The sequence below is a fragment of the Mustela nivalis genome, assembly GCF_964662115.1.
Source record: "Mustela nivalis genome assembly, chromosome: 10".
In the NCBI taxonomy this organism is placed as follows: Eukaryota; Metazoa; Chordata; class Mammalia; order Carnivora; family Mustelidae; genus Mustela; species Mustela nivalis.
Window position 1 is genome coordinate 50544900 of NC_139029.1, and position 18561 is coordinate 50563460.

Genomic DNA, 18561 nt, shown 5'->3' on the forward strand with positions numbered 1-18561 from the left:
GTTCAGCAGGCGATTTCAAGCCATTCGGTGGGACAAGATAACCTTCTCTTTCCCCTCTGTAAAATCCCCTGATGAGTATTCTAGTGATGTGTGAACTAAGTAGGACTTTTCTGTATTGCATTACAAATTTTATGATCTGAGTGGGTGTTTTTTAAGAGTACTGTGGAAAATGAACCTTCTCTAAGAATCCTGGGAAACCGTAACTTCCGTTCTCCTGGATTCTTTTCTTTCGCCCCTCCCCCTCCACTCCCCAGTAGTCATGTGTCTGAAAAACAGGGCAGTGTCTGCAGGGGAGAGAAGGCTGTGGAGCACTCTCCTGGGGAGTGAAAAAGTGCCAGAGCCTCCCACTTGAGCACAGCAGAGGGGGTGGGGGCTTCTGTCCTTCTCTATGTGACTCACTTACATGGGACGCAGGCACACCGAGAAGTTAAGAGTTGGGGGAGTTTGGGGATGGGGGACAAAGAACAGTGGGCTGGAGGTTGGGGAGGGCCATGGCCAAAGCCCAAATAAGCTGTGGGTCAGACTCGGCAGCTCCAGGCTGGTATAAGGAACATTTGGTAGAAAGCAGGATTTGCCACGTGTTCTGAAGCTGGTGACTCTATTTTATTTCTCAATGTACCCTCATCTCTTGCCAACTTCTCTGTTTCTTCACTTTCAGGCAGTTCCTCTCCCTTTATCCTTTCCACCCAAAGTAGTTGCTGAATGTACTGACACTTGATGATCTTCTCTGGACCTGTCCTCTTTGCCAGTAATCTGCTTCCATCTAAAAAGCTCTGCTGTGGTCTGGCTGCCCCCTTTGAACCCCTGGCCTTACCCAGTGTCACCACATTTAGTGCTAAAATGTCCTCAATAGCTTTACTACTCACTCCTTAAAGCCTTTGACCCCCAGACTTCTGAGCTCATCATTCTATTGACAGGGCCCTCTAGGGAATCCCCAGTGATGTAATTCAATCTAATGGCCTTTTCCAAGTCTTTATCCTCCTTAATTTCCCTGGAGCCTTGGATATTCTGAACCACCATCTTGAAATACTTTTTCTCTTGGCTTTCCTCCTATCGCCTCTGTTTCCTTCACTAGTTCCTTCCGTTCCTCTTTTCCTCTCTCCCACCTCCCCCTCTTTTCTCTCTCTCTTTCTTTCTCTCTCTCTCTCTCATGCCTATTTCATCCTCTAGCATTGCTTTTGCTCCCACTTGATATAAATTCCCCAATCTGGAAGGACCAATCTCAAGTTAGAAAATTCTTCCTCCCTGCTCCTAAGAATCCATACTCTCTGGGCCTAACTACCTTTCCAGCCACATTTTCTTGGTTGATTTCTGGGAGGTAGTTTGATGCACTCCAAAGAGCAAGTACTGTAAGGAGAGAGAGAGATGATTAACGGATCTCAGCTCCATTGATTACCAGCCATGAGGTCTTAAGCAAATTCTCTGGACATTTGTTTTCTCCCCTATAAAACAAGGATACAAATAGTACTTAGAGATTTTTTTTTTCTTATTTGGATGTTTTCGGGATGGGAGGTGTACATGGAGCACTGAGGGAAGGAAAAAGGCGAGGGAGAAAGCTCTGAGGGAGGCAGATCAGCCGAATCAACCTTGGTGATCAAGGGGGTGACAGAAGTCACAGCCAGATCACCCCCACATCTGATCTTTTTGGCACCTTGAGATAGCATATTTGGTACTTCACAGGTACTCGATAGCTAGAAGTTACTATTATTTTTGATACATTTGCTAATATGAACAACCACAAATATTTTAATCAACTCCCAAGTGCCGTGCACAGGAAAATGTGGGCTGTGAAGAAACTCTAGGATCCAGGAGGCCACGTTACCTAGGGTGAGGACAGAAGCAAGGGAAGCAGTACAGCAAAGATAATATAGGTAGCTCTTTGGACATCTCTGGTATTACATTCCTACTCGGTTTGCATAAATGCCCCTGCCCACACCCTGTTGACACCCTGGGTAAAATCCTTCAGGGTGGAGAGGGTCTGAGAGTTCGGGCTGGATGGCTGTCCAGGACAGAGCCTCGCCTCCAGTCTGTGTCTGTAGAAACTGGACTTCTGGGGAGAATGAGTATTAGAAGTGGCTCTATTATAGGTGGTAGCTAATTTGAGCCTGATTTGAGAGAGAGAAAACTTGAACCCAGGTCTGCCCAGTCCAGAACCCACGTGTGTCCCTGTTGCTTCCGCACTGCATCCTGCTGCCTAACTTTGAGACTGACCGAACCCCTGAGCTCAAGTTCTGAGCACTTGGTGGCTCAAGCTGACACTGGAAGTACCGGCCTCTGTTCTGCCCATTTCCAGGAAGGATTGAAATTCTCCCATCGACATTATCAAACAACCACCACAGAATGAACCCTGGGCACCACCAAACATTCACACGAACCATCAGAAAGTTACGTGACAGAAAAAAGAACTGCTTTCAAAGAGAAATCACTTCCAGAGAAGTGCCGCTGAACTCTGGGCAAATGTGGCAGACTGTTGGTTGAAGCTCCCTCCAGAATTTGATGGCATAAGCTGGAAGGCACTTAGTTCGGCTTTAGTCTTTGGAAAATGTCCATAACCTCCCAACATGAAAGTGCTCTGGCCTTTAAGTTTTTAAAACATAATCATTTCCGTTGAGGAGCGGAACCAATTGTTTCGCAATTTGAACACTGTTTACCTCAGAACCAGTAAAAGGCACAAGAATGGAAAATAGCCTTTGGAGTCAAGTAGATTCCTGTCAACAGCGAGGTCCAGATACTAAGAAGTCTCTACTCTCCAGCGCTCTCGTGCCCCCACACAGGCAAAGGCTGCTGTGTTCATTTGTCCCAGTCAACTAATGAGGACAACAGAGAATCAACCAGAGATCAGGAAGCAATTATACCTCGACATTCCACTTTTATGCCTGTGGGTTTTATGCTTTTAAAATTATGGAGCCCTTCGAGGATCAAAATGAAAATGCCAATTATTCCCAGAAAAATGCTCCAGCTTTGGAGTCAGGCATATTGGATTTGCATCTTGGCATCACCTCTTAATCGGTGGGCTTCTTTAGGCAAGCCACTTAACCTTTGAGTGTCTCAATTTCCTGATCCATGAAATGGGAACATCATAATGTGACTCTCATGGGATTAGGATGAGGGTTAAATGAGTTGACGCAGTCAGCACTGAGAGAACAAAGGGCCTGTGGAGTAGTCACTAGGAAGACAGGCTCTGCATTCTGCCATAACGACCTACCAGCTACAAGATAAACACTCTGTTTCTCAGAGTTTCCATCTGTAAAATGGGACTTGTAGTTATAGTGACCAATTTCCTGGGGGTTACTGAAAGGATGAAAGGGGTTACTATGTCTCAAGTACAAGTACTTATAACTTACCGTATCCAAAACAAATCATTGGCATTGTTACAGTCTCAGTATCTGGCACAGGGAAAGGATTCATTACATGGTAACTATTATTAAATGAGGAGCACAGACATTTAGGGTAGGAGCTGTGTCCTCACTCCTCATGTTTCTTGCGTGGGTCCTCACATACTCTTCTGTATGTAGGCTCTTTGGTGTATAGTATATACTGTATCCATTGACTGACTGATACAACTGGCTTTTTAAAAAGATCCCACACCATTGGCTAAACTGATGACATAGCCCAATGTATAGAGTGATTTAATTTCAAAACCTTGACTCTCACTAAGACATCAGCAGCCTAGAAACACAGTAAATACCAGCCAGTGCTTCTTATATTTACGTTAGCTGGTATTTCTGAAGCATCTTCTGCAGCCAAGTGTTATTTTCTCTGGCTCCTATAGGTCAAAATTGCTCAACCAGGGCCTTCAGGTGCATTGTAGTGATTCATCATTCAAGGAGCAGAGATCTGGACCACTCGTAATTGTCTGATCCAGAAAGCCATATTCATTCATTCCAGAGATTCTCACAGTAAAGCCTCCAGGTCAGGAATACCCCCATCACCTTGACTTGTCAGAACTGCAGGATCTCAGACCTACAGAATCAGAAACTCTAGGATTGGGGCCCAGCAATCTGTGTTTTAATAAGCCTTCGGGATGGGGGAGGGCACCAGGGCCTGCTCTGAATTAGCCTGTGCTAGTTACCTGAGAATCAGAGTGCGAGCAAGTCCCCAAGGAATACAAATCTCAGGGAGAACTGTGTTTCCAAAGAGAAAAAGAACCTGGTGATGTCCTATTACCCCAGATCCCGCTCTGATTCTAATGAGGCTGAGGAAAATGCCACTGTTTTTCTCCTGAAGACACCTGAGTCCAGCTAGAATTGGCAAGTGTATAGCAAATGAGATTTGGAAAAAGGCAGCAGTCTTGGAGCGTTAAGGCCTGGGAAAGGAACAAGGGAGGGACTATGGGGGATGATTTAAGTCAGTCGTGTGAATAGAACTTTAGCTCTTTTTCAGCATCTGTTGTTGGAGCCACCTTCCTGTCTGGGGGAACCACCCTGGGATCTGTTCCCCTCCACCTCATGTCACTCAACTTTTTCGTGGTGCCCAACTTTAAGTGGGGCTCGAACGTAGGCATTCATACCCTGCTCAGGTTAGAAGCAAAAAGTCACAAATCGATGGATCCATGCTGCACACAAATGCGAGCCATCACAATATCTTTACCTCCTCTCCTACAGCAGCCCCTTCTGTCAAGCGAGCAGGAAATGGCAGGTTAGCTGTGAGCTATGTCACCCAGAGGAATCATTTCAAATAGATTTTCACCTAAGGTATAACTTACCAAAGGTGGAAGGAGATAAAGTCATTGAGTCTGTCCTCCTTATCCAACTGCCTCTACTTCATGACAATTTAAAACAAACAAACAAACAAACAAAAAACAACTCCACTCATGGTCCCTTGCTTTCATATCTAAAGATAATAGAGCTAAAAGGATCCCATGTCCCCATGTAGTAATGTGTCTCAGGTGAAGGAAGCCACCAGCATCCGCCTGGCCTCCATCAGCAGCGTAGACACCGGACGACAATAGCCACATCTGACTCCCAGCGAAGTGACCGTCATCTACAATGTTCTCCCTTCATTTTCCTTCTGTGAAGAGTTCACGTAAACTCTAATACAGTTGCTCTTCAAAAACTGTCTAAGGGAAGAGGCAGATTTGGAGTTTAGAATCACGTATCAACTTCCACATCAACTCTGATTTTTCTCCCTGCCCCCAAATTATATAATTTTTAAAACCTCACTGAGGCAGATGTGTGTTTACTTTGAGAAGTAAAAATGTTAACATTTAAACTGAAAGCCTGTTTCGGTTTTAAGGTACTTAATTGCCTTACAGCATACCCTAAACGGAGCCCATCTTGTCATTCAGCTAATGGAGGGAGTGATAAAGAGATAGGAGCCCAGGACCCTATTCATTCCAGTTTTCCTTTGTACTTCGTTTACTTTGGCACCACGCCTCATGTGTATTTTACACTTCTTTACATTTTGTACATCCCTGTATGACAAATACTTGTCAAACAAAAACTAAACAGATTTATAACCCCTTAACTTGAAATGAGCCAAAATTGAACTGCCAAAACTTTATGACTTCATTTTCTTTCATAGTTTTCCACTACATTGGTTCAAACAGACAAACCCCACTTGAGGTCAAGCCGAGGTCATTTCACTTTCATTACTAAAATATAATTTACAATATGCCAGACCTAAACAAGTTTAGCCTAAAGGGTTTGTATAATGTAAACCATCTGTTCCTCAACAATACAGCTCATTTCCTGCCGTCACTGGACAGTCTACTGACTGCTGCTTGAAGGGGTTTTATGATTTTTTAACTAGTTCAGGATTTATGTAAAATTTGAAAATGAGTCTGTAGTTAAGACACATTTGTATCGAGTAACTGGAGCGTTTTAAAAATGCAAATCACTGTGTAAATTGTTCCCCTGAAGCCAAGGTCCGAGCGGTTTTTCTGGGTACTTCCATGCTGGCTGCCGCACAGGTGTTCCGAGGAAAGGTTTTGTGAAGTCTGCTGCAGTCGTTGCCTTCCATGCTTCTTTCCAAAGCAAAATCCCCAAATTTGGGTATGACTAGCAGTGCTGAGCTGCGACTTCGTGCTGGAGGGCCCACCTGGTACAGCTGGGATCTGACAAGACACACTTGGGGTCAGAATGTCTTCTCCTGTGCCTGAACGGGGGATAAAGAACAGTTATAACTTCACGGAGTGACCACACACTGAAGGCCTGCAGGCTGGCCTCACGGCCCCATAAGGTGTCAGACCCCCGGCTAAGCCTCCAGAGACCTCCTGGGTCAAACCGGCCTTGCCAGGCCAGCACGCTTCTCTGGTTTCAGACAGAACGGTGTGGCCCAAAGCAGAAGGCCTTGCAGCAAAGTGCAGCTCTTTTTGGCTCTCCTAAAAATTCTTGATACTTCTCAAGCCTTGTTTTCCATCTATAAAATGGTAAGAGTGAGAGTTCTTTTTTCCAAAGGCGAATAGAAGAGAACTAATTTGCTTACCTCAGTGGAGGGGAATGCAGCCAGTCTTATTAGCCATGAAGCCCTAGGGGCCATGTGTCAGGTCCGTGCCAAGGTCCTGTCCACCCCTCTTCTCTTCCAGTCCCCAGAAGTTTGGCCAGCTTGCTTCCTTGTCCCATCTGCCACCATCTACTCTTCCACATGGGTTCTCACTCTCTCCACCCGTCTTCATCTCCCAGAATCCTAGAGGAGCAGCCACTCCAATTGGACCCACCTTCAGGATCCAAAACAAATTCTCTGTTTTGAGGTTGAAGATTTTTAAGATATCAAGAGTTTTGTTTTAAACCAACAACTACAAGAGAGCAGGGAAAGATTAGTAGGAGGAAAGTCAATGCTTCTTTTTTTTTTTTTTTTTTCCAAAAACATGTAAAGGGAATTATACAAAACTGTCTAGAACTGCTTAAGGCTGTAAAAAGGTCTAAATCATTCTCATTTACTCCACTTCCGGGATTACTTCCATAATAAGGATAATAAGATTGATGTGAAAATCACTTACTAGGTGGAAATTGGTTTCCGACATTGTTGAATTTAATCCCTGGTGTCACTGTGGAAGCTGCATATTATATTGTTTCATGGGTTTGGAAATAGAGGTTCAGCGAAGTGAAGAACCTCATTCAAGGTCAACCAACTAAGATAAGGGACCTACCTCACAGGGTTGTTGTCTTAAATGAGTCGTATTTGTTAAGTGCTTAGAACAGTATCTAGCATGTAGTAAATGTTATATAAATATTAACTAGTACTGATAGAATGTAACAGGACCGAGATGCAAATTCAGATTGGTATGACTCCAGAGATGACATAGTTTGAATATCCTGCACTGGCTGGCTATGCATTATTTTCAGCAGGGGCAGGAAAAAGTCCTAACTTCCCATTACCTCAGTCTAATATTCCTTGAGTGCAGTTACTAATTCTGATTTTCCCTAAAAAAAAAAAAATTGTATTACTCAGTCACATAGGCTTCTCTCTCACCAAAGCCTGGGGATCCTGCTCAGGTGGAAAGGTAAGTAAATACCTACTATCCCATTCATAGGACCCTCACATAAATTGGATTCTTTTAAATCATTAGGAAAAGGACGCTTGGGTGGCTCAGTCGGTTAAGTGTCTGCCTTTGGCTCAGGTCACGATCCTGGGATCCTGGGATCGAGCCCCTCTTCGGGCTCCCTGCTCAGCAAGGAGTCTGCCTCTCCCTCTCCCTTTGCCACTCCTCCTCCACTCATGCTCTATCTCTCGCTTTCTCTCAAGTAAATAAAATCTTTTAAAAATTAAAAATTATTTAAAAATAAATTTTTTTTAAAAACTAAAAATCTTTAAAAAAATATATATGTGTGTGTGTGTATATATATATATATATATATATATATATATATATAAAATAAATCATTAGGAAATGTTGTGATAGAAATCCCTATCCTAACATCATGCAAGAGAAATTCACCTTGGATTAGTCTTTCCCCAAAATAAAAATCATCTGAGTGCCAGAAGAGAAAAAGTAAGTTTGGTTCAATTGGTTCCTTTCTCATCACCTGCACGCAGCTCTCCCTGAGGAACAATGTAGCTTCCAAAAGAATCCAACCCCTGTAAGCAAAAGGAAAAATAGTGGATGTACCTGTGATTGCAAAAGAAATTTACATATTCAGTCAGGTAGAAAGATTGGTCATATGTTTTTACTTTTTTATTTTTTTCTTGGTTCAAAAACGTATAAAGTACAAAGAGGCATGAAGTGAAAACTCTCCCAACTCTGTCTCCTTTCTCCTAGTTCTCACCTCTGTACTCCCCCATAACTCTGCTGTTTCCTGAGTGTCCTTTCAGAGTTTCTTTATATATACACAAATAAACATGAATATTTTCCTTCTTTTTCCACTTCCCCGTTCACACAAAAGCAGCATGCAGCATTAACTGTTCTTTTGCTTTTTATTTTTGACTTAGCAGTAGGATTTTGGAGATCTTTCCATGTCGGTACATAGAAAATGTCCTCTTTAATACTCTTTTTTTAGTTCTACCGTAATTAACATAACAAGTCTCCTCTAGGTAGACGTTTATGTTGTTTCTTTTTTTTTTTTTTTTTTTTTTTTTAGATTTTAACTTATTTATTTGATGGTCAGAGATCACAAGTAGTCAGAGAGGCAGGCAGAGAGAGAGGAGGAAGCAGGCTTCCTGCTGAGCAGAGAGCCCGATGCAGGGCTCGATCCCAGGACCCTAAGATCATGACCTGAGCCGAAGGCAGAGGCTTTAACCCACTGAGCCACCCAGGCGCCCCCATTTCTTTTTTATTTTAAAGGAAGTTTTATTTTATTTTATTTTATTTTTTAGAGAGCACAAGCATAGGCAGCAGAGGGGAGAGGGGTGCAGAAGGAGAGAGGGAGAGAATCTTAAGCAGGCTCTACTCACCCAGCACAGAGCCCAACACAGGACTCAATCTCACAACCCTGAGATTATGACCTGAGCTGATATCAATAATCAGATGCTCAACCAACTAAACCACCCAGGTGCCACATTTAGGTTGTTTCTACTCTTTTGCTCCTACAATACTATGATGAATAGGACTGAATCAATAAATTTTAATTTACTGAATGTTTAAAGCAATGTGTTACCATTACTTTCAGTAGCAGTAACTTTCCTGTAAGACATTTCCAAATACCAACCTCTTAAGATCTGCTTTAACGAATAAATGAGACCTATTTCTAATAGGAAATATTATTTGCATGGGAAAATTAATGTTTCAAATTTGTCAATTTTAGTTTATCCTTTTAAGTATTTTGCTGCATGTTTATTTATACTTATTAACTTAAGGGGCATTTTGTCCTGGAAAATATCAGCCCAGAACAGAGCCAATCATCATGAATTTTAAACTAATAGAGTTTGGATTAGAGAAATATTTTACTTAATCTTCTAAACTTGTCTTAAACTCTGTACGGAGAATTCTGAATTCTATATGTATTTACAACATTGTCAGCTTTAATTGGAATAGAGCAGTATTCTTTTTCTTTAAAAAATTTAAAGTGCAGGGATTATTTTAAAAAGTTACTTTATGTACAAATGCATTACTTTTATGATTTGCTTCTTAACAACCTCTTCTAGAATTTAGGCTAGATTTGAGGTGAGTTTCAAAAATTATTGCCAAGATGAAATGTGACAATTTAATACTTATTTTCATTGTGAGCTAGGTACATTTTCCTGTTTGTCTTAACATCAATTAGTAAACAAGCCACTTATGAAGCTGTAGGGTTATCAGTTGGCATGAGGGCAATGACTCTCTTCAAGAAATTGAAATCTGATTGAGAGGACAAAATATGCATTAAAAGAAAGGCAACTTGGGGATAAAAATATATGTTTATTATATATATAAACATATATATATATGTTAAAAAATAAAAAATTAAAAAAAATAAAAAATTAAAAAAAAAAAGAAAGGCAACAGCAAAGTAACAACTAAAAGTTACACAGCACTTACTATGTACAAACCATCATGCTGAGTATTTTACAAATACTACTTTATTGCAAGTTCACAAAGAACCCTACAAGATAAGTACAATTATCCATCATAATCATCTCATTTTACAGATGGGGAATTGAGGCACAAGGTGGTTGAACACTGTAGCTAGAGTTACACAGCTGGTAAGTGGCAAAAGCAGGATTCAGATTCAAATTGTCTCACTGGGGAGGCCTCGCATGTGACCAGCCTTCTTTTTTTTTCTTTTTCTGTTTATTTTTTTAGTTTCAATATTAAGGTTTTTTTTTTCCCACAGTGAGATTAAGTATCAATTTAAATAATTATCAGAATGTATAAATGAACATTCATTCAGGTAAAATATTACTGCTTTAAAAGTAACTAATAAATATTTTGTATGTAATAGAATAGTTTATGTTTAGGTTAACAGGCACCATCTTGAGAGCAGAAAAGGTATTTTTAACCAATAAATTAATTACATTCAAGAAAACAAGATATTTATATCTGAAGTATGATATACATCCTTAAATGTTTTTCTTCATATAGCACCCAACTTCCCAAATGTCTAGGAAGTATCTCCCAAAATATAACTCATACCTTAAGTCATTAAATAAAGCCCAAGAAAAAGCCAATTTAAGACAAAATATACAGTTTATATTCTTAATTCCCCATTCAATAAAATATCAATTGCCCATTTATTAAAAGTAAATGAACTGTATATATGCAATCTGTTAGTGCTGAAAATCTGAAATATAATATTTTTAAAAGTCACTCTTTCTCAAAGTACTTGGAATCTTGCATCTCTGGTGGCAAACCTGAGAACTAGCCAGCATTTTACTTCCGCAGTCTTCATTCTTCCACTCCCAAAACAATGGATGGCTCACACCGCCTCTTGAGCGTGGTGGCAGTCAGACAGTGAAGCAGAAGGACTCCAGAGAAGGCAGAGACCTTAGCGGTCAGGGAGAGTTTCAGAGGGAACAGGATTTGAGAAGCATTGGGGAGCACATTCCAAACCTCCCACCTCTCCCGTGAGCACCGCGGGAGGAAAGCCTTTCAGTTGGGTTTCTCTGGCTTTTTGCACAATAAATACCCTAAAAAGAAAAACATTGCAGGAACAGTCGCTAGGCAAGAATGGCCATGGTGTTTAGGGCTGGACACTGAGGAGACCTATTTCCGTAAAACGATGCTAACATACGGAGAAGAAGCCAGGGTAGGCGGATTAGGACCAGATCACACACGCTCTGTGTGCCGGACTGAGAACTGAGGCTGTACGCTCTCCAGCAGCACCTCTCACACTGTAATGTTTACTGAAGTCACTGGGGTCTTGTTAAATGCACGTCCTCATCCAGCAGGTTGGAGGTGGGCCGCCGAGAGCCCTCATCGGTTGTAAGCTCTGAGTGATGTCGATGCTGCTGGCCTTGGGACCACAGCCCGAGCAGCAAGACTCTAGGCTCTGAGCAGCAAACCGGCTGTGGAGAGGGGATGTGGATGGAGGATGTGTGTCACCTCCTCCAAGTCGTGGCGGACAATTTTAAAGACTTCCAGAACTGCGGAATTTTCTTCAGTCTGGTTTATAGAACCTCTCCCTGTATGCCCCACCCCGTCCTTCGGAGGCTAAGACGTCTTACCTTAAGGAAGGTTTTAACCCACACTTTTCCTTTCTTTTGATACAGAGCAAGGCTAAAGAGCTGCCCCTCTCGGCTGTACGTTTTATGGAAGAACTGGGTGAATGTGCCTTCGGAAAGATCTATAAGGGCCATCTCTATCTCCCGGGCATGGACCATGCTCAGCTGGTCGCCATAAAGACCTTGAAAGACTACAACAACCCCCAGCAGTGGACAGAGTTTCAGCAGGAAGCCTCCCTGATGGCCGAACTGCAGCACCCCAATATCGTCTGCCTTCTAGGCGCCGTCACTCAGGAGCAACCGGTGTGTATGCTTTTCGAGTACATGAATCAGGGGGATCTCCACGAGTTCCTCATCATGCGATCCCCGCATTCCGATGTCGGCTGTAGCAGCGACGAAGACGGGACCGTCAAATCCAGCCTGGATCACGGAGATTTTCTGCACATCGCCATCCAGATCGCTGCCGGCATGGAGTACCTGTCTAGTCACTTCTTCGTCCATAAGGACCTTGCGGCTCGCAATATTTTAATCGGGGAGCAGCTTCATGTAAAGGTTTCAGACCTCGGGCTGTCCAGAGAGATCTACTCTGCCGATTACTACAGGGTGCAGAGTAAGTCTCTGCTGCCCATTCGCTGGATGCCGCCGGAAGCCATCATGTATGGCAAATTCTCGTCTGATTCAGATATCTGGTCCTTTGGGGTCGTCTTGTGGGAGATTTTCAGTTTCGGACTGCAGCCCTACTACGGATTCAGCAACCAGGAGGTGATCGAGATGGTGAGGAAGCGACAGCTGTTGCCGTGCTCCGAAGACTGCCCGCCCAGAATGTACAGCCTCATGACGGAGTGCTGGAACGAGATTCCCTCCAGGAGACCCAGATTTAAAGATATTCACGTCCGGCTGCGCTCCTGGGAGGGACTGTCCAGTCACACCAGCTCTACGACCCCTTCGGGGGGAAATGCCACCACACAGACCACCTCCCTTAGCGCCAGCCCAGTGAGTAATCTCAGTAACCCCAGATACCCCAACTACATGTTCCCGAGCCAGGGTATCACGCCACAGGGCCAGATTGCTGGTTTCATTGGCCCACCGATACCTCAGAACCAGCGATTCATCCCCATCAATGGATACCCAATACCTCCTGGATATGCGGCGTTCCCAGCCCCCCACTATCAGCCGGCAGGTCCTCCTAGAGTGATTCAGCATTGCCCGCCTCCCAAGAGTCGGTCCCCGAGCAGCGCCAGTGGGTCCACGAGCACCGGTCATGTGACCAGCTTGCCCTCTTCGGGATCCAACCAGGAAGCCAATATTCCCTTACTACCGCACATGTCCATTCCAAATCATCCCGGTGGAATGGGTATCACCGTTTTTGGCAACAAATCCCAAAAACCCTACAAAATAGACTCAAAGCAACCATCTTTGCTAGGAGACTCCAATATTCATGGACACACCGAATCTATGATTTCCGCAGAACTGTAAGATGCACGACTTTTGTAAATGTGGTATCCAGGAAAAACTAGAAAGCTGTAGGAAAGATTTAAATTCAAAGGTTTTTTTTTGTGTGTTTTTGTTTTTGTTTTTGTTTTTTTAAATTACAGTGAGGTTCTCATTTAGCAGACATTGCAACAAGTATCTTCTGTGAAGTTTAAGTGTGTCTTACCAAGCAGGGCAGACACCAGCCAGAAAAAAAAACCAAACCAAACAAAAACGTTGTGGGATTAACCCTCTATCAGGGGTACATGACATGGCATTGGGATTGGGACATCCGGTTTCAAGTACTAAAAACTGCCAGCCAGTGAAGAGGAAAAGAATTCTGTGATTAAATATCAAACCAAAAAGGAAAGTCAGTGGTGCTTTGTGTATTTGCCTTCGTTCTCCATGACTGGTCTCTCCCCAAAATGTATAGACCGTAGCGTTTGTCTACCTGCTGTCTTATCTCCAGGACAAATGTTCAGGAATTATGTCCATTCAATTTAGACTTTATGCATGCATGTATGGAAATGATACTCAGAATCAATGAGGAAACTTTAGGCCAAATTTGAAATCCCAGAGGGAATCGAGCCATAAGACAAGTATTAGATCCCCCGAAGCCTTCTACACAGTGGGGCTTCTTTGGGAAGGTGCAGAGTGTGCCTCTGTGTGAATTTCCTCTGCTGATCAGGAAGGCCTTTTCCACACTAACCTTTTCCACAGTGTGTTTACACGAGCACTTGAAATAATACAGGGCAGCAGACCATAAGAGGGCTAGATGTGGATGCCAGAATTGATTGTTGGTTGATAGTTCAACCCATTGCATTAGAAATGAGGAACCAAAGGAAGCACAGTCAGGAAAATGGCCCCTCGGTCTAGATCAGCACCCATGGGAGAGGAACAAAGGGGCCCATGGGGACAGCCTCACAGGGGCTTCCCTGGACCCATAACAGTGAAGAGGAGAGGTGTGGCTGCAGACCAGCACATCAGTGCCTACCGCCTCCTGCAGAGGGGTGCTCACCCTCAGAGAGCTCTGAGCAAGTAGGAAAATTCTATGACACCAGTATCTAGTTCAAGTTTCTCTTTCACCTTTTCTTTTCTGATCCGGAAATGTTCACAAATGTTATCCCAGCACCAGAAGTTACGACGATGTATTCATAGAATTGGTTGGAATCCAAAGACTACGAATTCTAGTTTGCAAAATATCACAGTATTTTTAGAGAACAGGTACTGAGTTCTCATTTCAAAGATTACCGTGAACTGGATTTTTTTAAACTGGTGAATAGAAGGAACGTAATTATTTTTGCCTTAGTTAGGAGGGAGGCATCAGATGTGCATCTCATGATGCCACTTGCCCGCCAGCCATCTTTTGCCAAGTTTAGAATTCTTATGGTTTCAAGTTCTATATAGGAAGGAACGTTATGTTTTATTTTTTTTCGCTTGTTAAAAAAATAACTCCTTTATTCTAAGAGCAGTGTCTCAAAGTCTCACTTCTTTTTTTGATTTTACAGCTAAAGAGATTTTTAAAGAGACTTAACAGGATAGAAAATGATTCCTGGAACTGATATTTAATGAGGAGAATGCAAAGGGATTAGAAGCACATTGATGTTTCAGTTTTGTAAAAAAAAAAAAAAAAAGCAATTAGGATGAGAAATCAAGGAAAAATGTTTATGAAATGTGTTATAATTTTCCCAAACACTGAATCTTCAAACAATAAACATGGACTTATTGCTACTGTGAACTCAAAGAATTGGCTATATCCAGTTTTATTGGGAGATAAATTAAGAAATATTTTCGTGACACAAGCTGATTCAAAAGTTACATTTCTGAACTTTAGGTAGAGGAGAATATTTGTATCCTTTTGTTGCTATGCAACTGTTTAATGATGAAGATTCAAACCACAATTTTGTATATCATACGACAATCAATTGTTTTCCAAGAATATTTATTATTTTAAGTAAACACAATTTCAGTGAATCTGAGTTTTTCTAGGAGTCCCTTAAAGGGAAATTAGCATTCCATGAGCCAGTAAAATACCTACTCTGGAAAAACATTACTATGGTTAAAAAATAAATTCAAGTTAGTTTTTTATAAAGAACTATAACATTTATTTTAAACATATTATAATTACTGAGGACATTAAGGTGAGCAAACCAAATTTCAAAACCACTTGTAATAATGTATTTTATAATAGCACTGTGATACTACATAACACAGTCCCTTTTGTATTAAATAGTATTTTTTTCACAAACTGAAAAATACCTTTCGCTTTGTTGACAATGTTTTGTAAGATGACTTTATTTTCAGCTCTTTTCTTTCCTTTTTTTTTTCTTTGCACAAAATTATGTTTATGGTTTGTATCACAGAAGTGAAAATATATCTCTGCATTTTTATATCCGGTCTGTTTCTTTGTTTCCTTTGTTTGTTTCTTTTTAACTCGATATAGATTTTCTTCAAATATATCATGGCAATATTCAACTATCTCTCCCTCCCATATCTTTTCTTATTTTCACTGCATGCATTTAATCACTGTATTACTTAATGTTTGATTTGTTATTATGGGCATTTCAAATAGACAAGCATGGATGTAATGACAAAAAGGCTATTTTATATTGAGGATTTGTGCATTTGTATTTCACACACCAGAGATGATATTAAACACTGATTACTTTATGCTGCTGTTTATTAAAAATGTTTACCATATAATATTATTTCCTGAATATTACTATCATGGAGGTATTTGGGAATTTTAATATTATTTCTCCTAATTATTGACATTTCATAGAAAAAGGAATCATAATTCCTATTCACTGCTTTTTCATTGAAGTGATTTTTTTTTTTTCCAAGTAGGCTTTTAACATAGACTTGGGCATTCTTTTGCCAGAGAACACAGGTGGAAGGGAAAAATCCCAATGATTTCATGACCATATACCAACCAACTCTATATGGCAAGATTTTAGTTTTCAAAATCAAAATAATATATTGAATAATTACAACCAAATGGAATATAAAAATTGGTTTTTCAAAGTTGCATCCTTTTCTGCCTTGTTTCCATGTGAACTTAGACATCAAAAATCATGTCTTAGAACTCTGAAGAAGAAAAAGCTGTGTACATCTTATCGTGTTCAACTTAGATTCCAACCATACTGATAAAATAAAAGAAATGTGGCCGTTTAATTGTCACAGCTTATCTTTATGACCTTCTTTGCCCAAAAGAAAGAGTTCCCCATCTGGCAATTAATACACACTGTCAAGGAAAATGAGTATCATTATGAAAGTTCAAAGAACTTGTCCATTCTGCTATTTAATACAGAAGGGAATACAATAAAACCTTCAGGGCCTTATCCATCTGTTTTAGGTACAGTTCTTGTCACCACCTCAGCAATCAAACTCAATAAAGCAGTCACTTCACATGGCAGCGAGATCGATGTCAGGTTGGGTTTCTCCCTCTCACGTGAATTCTTCAATCTGCCCTTCACTCCTGTTTCCTTCTGTCTCTCCAGGCTCTTCCCCTCCCACCATCCCCAGTCCCTCTAGCTCTGTGATTTGGGCCTTACCCTGAGTTCCTTAGTCACCAACATCTGCACCTCAGATAATGCTTACTGCAAACCCCTGACTACTGATTAAAGGGAGCCTTTCCCAGTGGTTCACAGATGATGACCCATCCCCGTGGTTCACAAGAGTGCAGTTCTCAGATGAGCAGACTTTGGAACTTGTCAGAAATGCAAATTCCCAGGCCCCTCTTTGAAGCACTGAATCAGAAATTCTGGGATGGGACCCAGCAATTTGCGTTTTAACAAATACTTCTGGATTCTAAAGATCGAGAATCACGTTAAAGGCCTCTCGGGGTGGATGTGGGGGAATGGTCATTACCCCCTTAGAAATGTATATATAAGCATTTAATAACATTTTAGCCACTTTAGTTCCCCTAAGGAAAATCAAGTTTTACATATTGAAAAATTTAGCACTAAAACACTTCTTGCTTTAACCATTGCTTTATCCATTTGCCTTAACTATTTAGCGATTTAAATATAACCATTTAACAATTGGTTAAGTTTTTGTAGTTGTTCTCTTGGATAGAAAGCTAACAGCCCTGGCCTTTGACAAGACTACTTTGTCTAGTTCACTCAAGACCCGTATTCTTGGGTAGTAATCAAATAGTAAACCCTTCTTGTGGACCAGCTCAAAAGACTTGGTCTCCTGGCAGTGACGATTAACACAACTAAAAGAACTCTCTGTGTTGCAACTTGCCAAAATTAGGGTCAGGGGTAGGCTGTTCTTTCTTTTTTTCCTCTTTTTTTTTTTTTTTTTTTTTAGTTATGTTCAGTTAGCTACCATATAGTACATCATTAGTTTTTTTATGTAGTGTTCAATGATTGATTAGTGAGATGTTCTTCAACAGATGAATGGATAAAGAAGATGTGGTCCATAAATGCAGTGGAATATTACTGAGCCATCAGAAAGGATGAATGCTCACTATTTGCGTTGACATGGATGGAACTGGAGGGGATTATGCCAAGTGAAGTAAGTCAAACAGACAAACAATTATCATATGGTTTCACTCATGTGTGGAACATAAGCAATAGCGTGGAAGGCCATAGGGGAAGGGAGGGAAATCCGAAGGGAGAGAAATCAGATGGGGAGTCGAACCATGAGAGACTATGGACCCTGGGAAACAAACTGAGGGTCTCAGAGAGGAGGGAGATGGGGGGAGGGGATAACAAGATGTGCGTGAGGCTGGTCTTTCTTGGGAGGAGGAAAGATCCAGCTCCCAGTAAGCATCAAGCAGAAACAGCTGCAGAGGCTCCCCCCATCATCCCTCCAACCCCCGCCCCGAGCTTCCTGTGACAAGCTGACCCAGTTGGCTGGATGCAGTCACCTGTGGCGGTTCCCCTATGTTCCTTTGCCAGAGGCAGTCCATCAGTCCTTGCTGGCTCTGCTCAGACTATGCTCCCCACAGCCATTAGAGACCGAACACTGAGGGAAGACAGCAAGAAGAATTCAAGGGAAGTGCTGGTGGTGAAGCTCATACTGTTCTTAATTTATACAGCTTTTTTTTTTTCAACTAATAGTTCAAATGCTAGGGAGGAAACGCTCTATTAGAGGAGAAGGAGCAAGGGATCGCACACATAAGAGGAAAATGTTTGCAGCCAAAATATGACTGCACCTGAAGCTTGTTACCATAAATGCCAAGAGTATTAATGAGTCTGTTAACTCAGAGGAAGGAGAGCCTTACAAACCATCAAAGTACTCAAGGTCAATGTAATCCCCTGGGAAATTAGGCAGGGGAAGGCTTAAAAAATAAAGACATACAGGGAGAAGGTCTGCTGACATATTTATGACTAGCTGAATCCCAAGCACCTAGGAATTGCTTATTCACAAATGAGGACTCTACCATTTGCTGACCAGGCCTGACACGCTGTGCATCCTCACCAGCATGATCAGGTTAGTAAGTACCATTAGATACTAACGGGGAATGGTTACTTTAGGAGAAAGGCCTTTCTTTAAAATTAGACAGGACGTGGGACACCTGGGTGGCTCAGTGGGTTAAAGCCTCTGCCTTCAGCACAGGTCATG

General features: G+C 41.7%; 1 protein-coding gene across 5 annotated transcripts in view; it reads left to right on the forward strand.

Annotated features, from left to right (window-relative positions):
• ROR1 (receptor tyrosine kinase like orphan receptor 1) overlaps positions 1 to 15657 on the forward strand; it is a 411219-nt gene extending 395562 nt beyond the window's left edge. For all 5 annotated transcript variants that reach the window (XM_082687829.1, XM_082687831.1, XM_082687832.1 and 2 more), the window contains one exon: positions 11566 to 15657. In XM_082687829.1, the coding sequence (XP_082543955.1) occupies positions 11566 to 12993 (1428 nt within the window). In that variant the 3' untranslated portion in view covers positions 12994 to 15657. The remainder of the gene's footprint in view (positions 1 to 11565) is intronic.
• Positions 15658 to 18561: the final 2904 nt, after the last annotated feature.